Source organism: Augochlora pura, chromosome 3 (assembly GCF_028453695.1).
Source record: "Augochlora pura isolate Apur16 chromosome 3, APUR_v2.2.1, whole genome shotgun sequence".
Taxonomy (NCBI): domain Eukaryota; kingdom Metazoa; phylum Arthropoda; class Insecta; order Hymenoptera; family Halictidae; genus Augochlora; species Augochlora pura.
Window position 1 is genome coordinate 1,871,305 of NC_135774.1, and position 9,526 is coordinate 1,880,830.

At 41.5% G+C, this 9,526-nt stretch overlaps 2 protein-coding genes across 3 annotated transcripts; one reads left to right on the forward strand and one right to left on the reverse strand.

Annotated features, from left to right (window-relative positions):
- The first annotated feature begins 1,474 nt into the window (after nucleotides 1–1,474).
- LOC144467568 (COMM domain-containing protein 7) lies at nucleotides 1,475–2,298 on the forward strand. The gene is made up of 2 exons (XM_078176428.1): nucleotides 1,475–1,649; nucleotides 1,744–2,298. Exons 1-2 carry the CDS (start codon nucleotides 1,601–1,603, stop codon nucleotides 1,917–1,919), a joined length of 225 nt encoding a protein of 74 aa, XP_078032554.1. The 5' UTR covers nucleotides 1,475–1,600; the 3' UTR covers nucleotides 1,920–2,298.
- A 9-nt stretch (nucleotides 2,299–2,307) lies between these two features.
- Ripk5 (receptor interacting protein kinase 5) lies at nucleotides 2,308–7,425 on the reverse strand. Of its 2 annotated transcripts, XM_078176427.1 has the most exons (5): nucleotides 6,718–7,423; nucleotides 6,328–6,497; nucleotides 3,824–6,256; nucleotides 3,365–3,508; nucleotides 2,308–2,443 (listed from the first exon to the last, which is right to left on the reverse strand). In XM_078176427.1, the coding sequence occupies exons 2-5, from the start codon at nucleotides 6,449–6,451 to the stop codon at nucleotides 2,412–2,414; spliced, it is 2,733 nt and encodes a 910-aa protein (XP_078032553.1). In that variant the 5' UTR covers nucleotides 6,452–6,497; nucleotides 6,718–7,423; the 3' UTR covers nucleotides 2,308–2,411. The 2 variants fall into 2 exon arrangements, with proteins under 2 accessions (XP_078032553.1, XP_078032552.1); XM_078176426.1 differs by lacking the exon at nucleotides 2,308–2,443 and having other exon boundaries at nucleotides 2,461–3,508; nucleotides 6,718–7,425.
- Nucleotides 7,426–9,526: the final 2,101 nt, after the last annotated feature.

Below are 9,526 nucleotides of genomic sequence, written 5' to 3' on the forward strand. Positions count from 1 at the left end.
CATTTTTATCGATCTCAGCCTTTAGACTCAGAAATGGTCTTGCTCGAAATATTTCTGCTGATTCACATCCTCCATACTTCAACCTACAACCAATTCTTTACAGCCATCCATCAACACGCTGTCAACTTTCTTTCTTTCTTTCCTTTCTATTCGCTTCCCCCCCGCCGCCCTTAACATTTTAATAACCCCCTCACAAACACCTTCCCGTCTACAATCTGTTCGTCGCTGTACTCGCACCTCTCTATATACGCTCGCATAACTGCACTCCAATAAGTGCTTTAACGTTCCACATTCTCTCTCGCATAGTCTACATTTCCTGCCTTCCTCGCTTAATGAATATTTATTATATTCCTCCATATTTTCACACTCGGCTCCGGTTGCATTAAAAGGTCGGCAAATAAGGCTGGCATTGTAACGCAGAAATTAATAGAAAATTTCAAATAGCTCTTCGGAATTAAGAATCGCCAAAAAATTCGGCGACTAATTAATACACATTTCGCGTTGCTTGTTGCTTGGGTTAAATTAGAACGGAGCCAGGGGGGAATTCGAGAAGTGGGCGGAAGATATCAGAGATCTAAGATCGGATCACCATAGAAGATATTCGAGCATACGTTAAAGGGTTGAACCGGGTGGTTCCCTTTTGGCGAGAAGCGACCCCGGCGGCCTGAGGTTATCAGGGTCTGGTAAATTAGGGCGAGCGCGGGTAAACGGGAATTTATTCCGCAGAGGACAAACTACGGCCGCCGCGGAGCGACCGCTGCGTTTTATTGCATCCCTCGGACCCTCGTCGAAGCCGGTCGTCCTTTGATTCGGCGTGCTCTTGTTTCCGGGCGAGGCGGGCGCGCGAAGGATTTATCGGCGTCGAGTCCCGCTGGCCTGCTGGCTCTTTGGTAACCGTGCTTTAACTACGAGCGCACACCCCCAGCGCACCGCCCACCCCCCTCCCCATTTTCCCTTACAAACAAGCCGAGGTAAGCCCGGCCGCAGATAAGCATTTGAAATATCTCATCGCGCTACCGATACGTGACGATTGCAATTATTTTGCGCCGGCTCGCGGAGATAAAGTAATAAATCGCGGCGGATGGGTCGGCCGTGATTAACCCAGTTCCTTGTCAGAACATCTCGCAGATAGGAGGAAACGTCCGGGATAAAAGGATACGAGGCTATCCGACGGGATCGTGCTCGAGAGCGGCGTGATCATCCGCCGGCGTAAAATCTAACGCGGCCCGTGAAATATTTAATTGAACGGCGGGGCCGTGATATCCTGATTTACCGGCGACCGCCTCGAGTGCTTATTCGTCTCAATTAATCGATTAATTAATTAAAGGGCCGTGGCAACGCCGGCGCGTGTTTCGCAAGCGGCGAGCACAGATGGCGACACCGTCCGCTTTGTACAATCGAGTGCTTACCGCAATGTACTGGTTGCTGGTCCGGTGATATCGGCCATTTTGTCGTATAGTTCCCTGCATTGTCTGTCGATGGCAGCATTTTCTACTGGCAGCTCGATGGGTGGACTCGGGTCGGCAGGGAACTAAAACGAACAAAATTTTGTTTACAAGAGGAAAGACACTGATTCGTTGACAGATTATACGATTGGAAAATGGTTAAAGCTGTCAGTAAAATAAAGAAAGTTTCGTGGAGATTCGGTGGTAAGGATTTTTAACCTTAAACAATTAAATTGCTCGCGTTACTGCGAGTTTGGCTATGTTACGGCTGTATTGTGCGAGTCTGTAATTGTTACAGTCACTGCTGCCAGCAACGAATCCGATAACATCGGGAAATCGTTTTTGCAACTTAAGTTGGACTTGGAGGAAGACGGTAAAGGTAATACCGTCTTCGTGGAAATGACGATAAGCGAGTTTTACAAGTTTCTACACGACCTAGAGAAAGCGAAGACAGACCTTGACCTATTGCTTTAAATAAATCTAGTTGATCGCGCTCGCAATTATAAATTAAGTGGGTGCCGTTTCTTCATGAGCATTTTATTTTTCTACGCATTTGTATAGAATAAAATTGTATTTACGTATGTACATGGAAACTGTAGAACCCAATGGTTTTTAATATAATTGACGATTGTATAATAGTTGTAACCAATTAATACTTAGGGCAGGCGTTAATATCAGTTCGTAAAAGAGTGGCATCTGTAAACCATAAAAGTTAGCGTTGTACACAACGATTAAATATTGTTCTCAAAAAAATTCGGATCGTAATTTCCGTTTTCTGTAGCGAGGAATTCGGTAACTTGATAGATTACTATACCTGTTTTTATGTTTGAAAATAAATGATACATTGTCTTGACACCTGTTTTGGTAATCAAGAATATATTTGGCACGTCCAATTGCAAAATACAATCGACATATTTCTCGTGAGTCATTAAACTTAATAAAAATTGTTAACACCCATTCGGAGATTCATGTGGTTTCTGAATGGCAGAATCTGTCATCTGAAAACATAAATTCTTATGAATTACACATACTGTCTGTAGATCGCTTAAGATAGTATCTTCGAAGATTCACAGATCTGAGATTCGTATCGTCTGTTATTTTGCAAAGAACTTCGCAGCACCGTTTAAACGATAAATAGAAAAATGGGAATCTTTATTTATTCTTTAGAAATTAATATACAATTTTTTGATTTCGTTACTTTTTGGCATTTTTGCTAACAATAACATTCTCTCTATCGCAACCACGTAGACGTTAACATATGTAATCAGTGCAATATCTCTGTACAGTTCTATTTTGTCTAGTATAAAATATTTTCGTTGTCCCACTAATTACATATGCTAAAACATTGATCGAAACATCGGAACCACTTACGGTCTAATATGAACAGAAAAATATATATATATTTACGTCGTCTCTCGTTGTATTTACATTTTAAAAAAAAAATCGTTCGTATCTACACATGTCATCGAACAATCGAGCAAATACTTACTCGAGGAGAGAATCTTTTTAAAAGAACAATTGTCAATTTAATACTGCAAGAATACTATGGAAATGAACGTCAATTGGATGCAGTACACAAAAATAAGTCGCGTGTGTTTCTCAAACACGTTTCATATTGTCAGATCGTTAAAAAGAGTAAAAAAAAAACGTTGTTAATGTAGTCATGATATCAAAAAATAGATTTCAAAATTCCCGCATTTGAACGTAGAGATTCGAGCAGAGGCTCGCTTGAAAGAGATTCGTGATGTGAAAGATAGGATGCTTGACAGTTTTCATTGTCCTGCGTTTCACCGTTTGCGGACTAGTCAGAGCCCCCCTTTGATTGTAAGGCTCTGCCAATGACAGTGCAGGATTTTTCAAGTTTGTCGTCGAACTTTCTGCTTCTAGCTTCAATGTCGTGAGTTCTGGTAAGGACTTGCCTTTTTCTGCTTTCTGTTGAATCGACTCTAATACTGGAAGAATAGCACCGAGCAGGGGTCGCTTGGACGGATCCCCGGACCAACATTGTTGCATCAGCTTCCAACATTCGTCGTCGAAGGAAGGTAATCGTTCGGGCCGAACTCCTTGTTATAATAAAAAATAGAAATTACCTCGATATTTGAATCGCAGCATTCACACGTTCGCACATTCGCACGATTCACACATTCGCGAAGTCGCTTAGACCGGTTAAGATAATTTCTACAAGAGCACGGGAGCATTTAAAATCAATTTCACGAAAATACGATTTAATTAAGCTAATTAGTCGTGTGAATCTAAAGGTCGCGAAGCCAAAAGATATTCTTTGTTAGGAACTTATCGAATCGAAGCATCGGCCAATCATCCAAATCGCAATCAATCATCATCCATCTTCTCGTGTTAATAAATGTATATCGTGTTACCTCTCTTGACGCTGGTCCACAACTGTTCTTTGTTGTCGTACTGTTCGAAAGCGTGCGGTATCCTCACGTGTCCAGCACAAATGTACCAGAACAGGATGCCGAATGCATACACGTCGACGCTGCTGTCGTAATGGCCGGACAGCAGTTCTGGCGCCATGTGAACAGGAGTCCCAACAATGCTGCCAGACATCATAGCCTCGGTGATGCAGAACCCTAGATCGGTCAACTTGGCCCTGTTCTCGGTATCAAGGAGGACGTTCTTCAGCTTGATGTCTCGATGAACGAGCCCTTGAGAATGAAGATACCGGATCCCTTCCAACACGTCGATTGCAATCTGTATTCTCTCGGTCCAGGATAAACCAGCGCGGATCCCGCAGTACAGATCGCGGCTCAACCGATCCGAAATCAGAAGGACCGCGGATCCAAGACCGTATCCTCCGCCGTACGATTGATCTATGAACGATCCACGGAGCTTTACTATTCTTTTGTGATCCGGGATGGATCTGGTATAATAAAACTCCATGGCAAGGTCGTTCCAGTGTCTTTTATCAGGGGGAACCACCGATTTGACTGCGCAAGGGCCCGGTGCCCCTCCCCAGCCGTCGCAAGCAAAGACAATCCCATACTGTCCTCTGCCAATCTCCTTTCCACAATGTGGCATCCCGTAGCGAACAGCGTCTATCATCGACGTCGACTCTAGAGCCAATTTCGCCAGTTTAGGGGCATGGTATTTTCTGATGGCTATCCTCTGTTCCTCGGTCCTCTCCAATTTCCCCGAATAATAATTATCCAACGATCGAAGAGCTGCTAGGAACGAGTCGTGAGACGCTTTTAGTTTGTCTCTGAACTGCATGGATATCGTCCTGGCTAATCTAGCTGCTGATAGGGAATTTAGAATATCGATGGTCACTTTCTTCCGCCATGCGGCGTCCAGGGTCGGGGTCGGTGTCCATGGCATGGGTAGCGACTTAAACAGCTGTCTCAATCTCTCGAGGAATGAGTGCATCAAGGACGGAGAGGAATTATGCAACTCAACGTTGTATGCCGCCGATAGGATCTGCTTTAGAGCGTCGCTGGCTAGTGGACAAGAGTCTCGCTCGTAAGTCTTCTCGAGGCTCAAAAGACACCTCTGCAAAGTCCCTACGAACGTTTCCCTTAGACAGTTGACCGAATCCACGAGTTCGTGCGCGACCCTTTCGCCCAACCAACCGAGCACAACCCTCTGAACTTCAGCGATTGCTGCCCGGACGGTCGCGGACCATTCCGCGCGCTCTGTGTTGCCGCATGGTACGCTCAGATAGGGGTAGATGTCGTTTTCGGACGATAGAATGTCGTCTTTCAGTTTTTGTATTATTCTCTGTATCATTCCGGTGAGTTCTTCCTGTTTTTCGTTGACCAATTTCATCAGGTTCGCGTACAGTTTGCTTTCCTTCGCCTGCGCGTACTGTATTCGCCTCGGAGTGATTTGGATGGTGCGTGCCATGTCGAAGGCGCCTAGAATAAATTTTCGCAGGCTGGTCGTGTGAACTTCGTTCAAATACGTGCCCGCTTTGATTAGACAAGTTTGCAGACAGCCCCGTACAAAGTAAAAAATTCGGTCGGTCTTCTTGCATGAATCCACCAGGTCGCTGCCGCACACGTATTGCCCGCCACCGAGCCAGGACAGTTGCTCAACCTCGACGGATTCCTCCATGCCCAGAAAGCCTAGGTTTGTCAGCTGTTCCAGCCACGTTATGCCCAGCGAATTCATTTTGTCAAAATCGATACCGTCGTCGTTATCGGTTTTATTCGTCGACTCGATTAAATTCAAACGATATTGCAGTCTATGTTGTTCGGATTCAGTCAGTTCACCGTCGATGCTGTTCAACGTAATATTTCCCAGCGACGATACGAATAGAACGGGATTAAACGGATATGTTTCCTTCAAATCTCTCAACTCTTCCATGTTTTGTTCTGTTAGAGGGTGCTCACCCAGAGCGTACAGAAATATGGGTAGTACGTGTAACAGTCCTTTGGCAAGAACCTGGACTGCTCCATTGTTCGGTGCAACAAATAGTTGTACTCCATCCTTCAACACAGGTAAATCTAGCTTGACATCGAGCACCGTCGGACAATTTACGTCTTCTGTACCAGACCTAGTTAGATCTTCTGGGTTGAGAGTGTTCCAGGGCTCATCGGTGGTTTTTAAACTATCTACAACTTCGTATTCTAGACCTAAGGTAAGACTAACGTACTTTATCACATCGTGAGTAATCTTTATCCATCTCCATGGTCCGTTGGTCACCGGTAAAATATCTGTAGAAAGTAAACTATTGACTAAAGTTGCCTTTGATCTACTGTCTTGCCCAAAAACAACGACAGCAGGTGAGTTCGATAATATATGATTGATGTTATCTAAAGTTAACACAGGCAACAACTCCTTCACTACATTTTCTGAAAGAAGAGAGAATTACTTCAAAACCTGCCCAGCCGAAGAATGTAAGCTCACGGCGGATGATCTTCACCTCCAGGAAAAAAGTTCTCATTGTTAATCTGTTCCAGTGCCTGTTCAGTCTTCTTTAGAATGTGTTTCAGTTGATTAAGGGTGCGATGGTACCTCTTGAACTCTTGCGGTAATTTGTTTGCCATATTGTGAAATTTATTTAGAACCCAGTACGCCAAAATCTCTCATAGCCTATTGACAAGACCCAAATATAGTTTCAACTGTATCTATAGCCTACATCTACCTTATACTATATGCTACAGACATGCTAATACACTAATTGGAGCACTCACTGTAATTAATAATCAATGCACCAAACAGAAGCATGCGAGTATTATATAAAACGCTTTCAATGTGATATTCGGTTTAATACTAAAGAATTTTATAAACACTTGTAAATCATGATACAGACCTTTTTCCTAACCAATAGACGGCAGACGAGATACGGACGATTGTGACTTGATTCTCAGCGATTAATTAACTCCTTCACTTCGACCATAACGACGCCATCTCGTTCGACTTTCCAGAATCGGTTCGACAGGCGTCTTGGATTTTCCATGTATAAAAACGTATTAAAAATCGCAGGACAAGTGGAAACGCCGACGAACTATCGCCATACGTGTACAAACACCAACGTAAACGCTGGCACACCGACGGTGATTCCAAAATTTGACAGTTGAACAGATAGCAGCACCGTCCAATCCGAAATACTTATTCAAAAAATGATGAAACAGTCGGAGAGAGCATGGGCTCGGCACATGCTGGACGCACACTGATCGGCACTGAGCGTGGCTGTTTTCGAACGCTTAATGTTTATTGTTAATTACGTGCGGCTGTGAACCACGGCTAAAAAGAAGCCACTGAATAGCTCGATAAACTGTACGCACCATTTAGTCGGCGAAGATACGCTACTTTCGCTTCTGCACCCGTGTCTCTTTTTGCTCTATGAGATTAAAGGGAATACGAACGGGACAGAATAAACAAGATTCCCCTTATTTACAAAGATAACATTCGAAGATATGCACATAATTTAAGACTGTCAATATCGAATTTATAGTTGCACTCCGAGGCGCCGATTGTTCACTGCAATATTATACTCGGAGGCGCATTATCGCGAACGAATATTACTCAAAAATATTCTTCCACCGATTCGTGTAAGTAATTTTAGTCGTTACGTCATCCGTGCAACATAATTCCCCGCGAACGCATACGTTGACATAGTGGAGGAAATATGCAAGCGTCGTTAACGGTTGGCGACGCAGAAAAACGCAGCGCCGTTTGAATATTATACGTCGAGCGGCATTAATCGTTGCTTTCGCTGGTGTAACAAAGTGTATTATTGATAAAAGCAAGCCAGATAGATCGAACTATCTAAACTTCGCTATGGAAAGAAACTTAAGTCATGAGTTTCACCTCCTTGACCGCTATTGCGTGCACATATGAGTAGTTTTGCTACACTGACGCTAAATACTCTGTTAAATTGGAACTCTTTTTTAAAATAATCACCAAAAACTAGTCCCCGTTTCTTAAGCATCGGATAGAGTATTTAAGCAATGATAGACTCCATCGAAAAACGTTGTAAAATTGATTCTTTTGCAGTCCAGCTTCTAATGTTTCTAATGGACCCTACTGCGATTCATGTCAATTTTTTAAGTCTACGAAAATATTTCTGAATTAAAAATTACAGGTAAATAAGCTACGTATTTCGAACTACATGTATGTGCATTTGGATGAAGAATAATTAACAGGGGACTATAAATAAGATAATTTGTTAATGATACTTTGATAAGGGTCTTCGAGTACTATGAAAAAGAATGGCGAATTCAAATGTGTTCTTGAAAATTTTAACAATTGAAAATTATTGGGGATGAATCTACGTTTTTCAAGCTTTCATTTCATGTATTCATTTTTATATGATTTTACGGTAAACAGCGAATTTTTTAATAAAATAGCAGTCTTCACGAAATGAGGTGTCTGCAGCGCTATCTACAATGAATGCTCCAAGCTATAAGCCGAAGCCGCTGTCCAACAGCTTAATAGCGCTATCATTCACTTTTCTGAGCAAGAATCCACTATTTTATTAATTACCCCGTTGTTAACAAACTATTCTTTACATTTCAGAACCAGAAAATTGTAAAAAATTCTAGGTACAATTTGCAATATTGCAAATCATGTGAGTAAGTGTTTTAATCGATTTTATTAACGAAAACTGCATATTGCCAGGCTTTCCGAAGACTGATTTTGTGACCGCTATGTGGCGCTACCATTCACTTTTCTGAGCAAGAATCCACTATTTTATTATATATTGTTATTAATAAACTATTCTCGACATTTCAGGACTAGAAAATTGTAAAAAAATTTTACTGTAAAAATTCTACTATGTGAGTAACTATTTTAATCGATTTATTGACAAGAACCACATCTTCCTAGGTTATTCAAAACTAATTGATTTCGCGTCCGCTGTGCGACGCCACCATTGCCGTACACAATTCAAGCGACTTAAAATCAGTGGTGCGTAATATAATTAACTAATTATTGAGATTTACATAATTATTTGTCAACAATTTATGTCAAATGTTTTAGTTTATACGTATATTATACTTACAAATAATTTTTTGTTACAGAAACATCAAGCACTCGAAAATCCAATGCAGCATCCAAAGGAGGAGATTGCTTGTAATCTTTCAACAATTATCTACGAATGGATAAGTCATCTTTCACAATTATTTAATTATTTACAGTATTATATATGTTATTATCTACGCTAGGAAAGATATTCATCTTCCTAGTTACGAATATTGTTGTTAAATAAGTCGCGAGTTGATTACCCCGCGCTGATAGGGATGAGATTTCGGGTAAAATTCGAGGGGTTAGTCTCGCCATTACCCGCGGCTATTTTCAAGACTCTTTCACTTTAATTACACCAACTTGCTCTCACGATATTACAACATTACGATATTACAAAGTGTACGCTAAATCACCGAGATTTAGGGGCGCCAAACTTTCCAGCCCGAAACGTCGTACCAGGACCTTTGGACGATCCAAACCTGATTCACCAAACGTAAAAAATATTAAGAAAAATGAAATTATATAAATTATAATTTAGAAAATTAAAATTATATAAAATATAATTTTGAAAAATTAAATTATATAAATCGTAATTTTGAAAATTGAAATTATGTAAATTATAATTTAGAAAAATTAAATTTGATTTTCTACGA

Coding starts and splice junctions, on each gene's coding strand:
- LOC144467568 (XM_078176428.1), top strand. CDS start 1,601: ATGGTTAAAGCTGTCAGTAAAATAAAGAAAGTTTCGTGGAGATTCGGT. Junction 1,650..1,743: donor AGTTTCGTGGAGATTCGGTG/GTAAGGATTTTT, acceptor TAATTGTTACAG/TCACTGCTGCCAGCAACGAA.
- Ripk5 (XM_078176426.1), bottom strand. CDS start 6,451: ATGGCAAACAAATTACCGCAAGAGTTCAAGAGGTACCATCGCACCCTT. Junction 6,257..6,327: donor TGAGAACTTTTTTCCTGGAG/GTGAAGATCATC, acceptor CTCTTCTTTCAG/AAAATGTAGTGAAGGAGTTG. Junction 3,509..3,823: donor GTGGACCAGCGTCAAGAGAG/GTAACACGATAT, acceptor TATTATAACAAG/GAGTTCGGCCCGAACGATTA.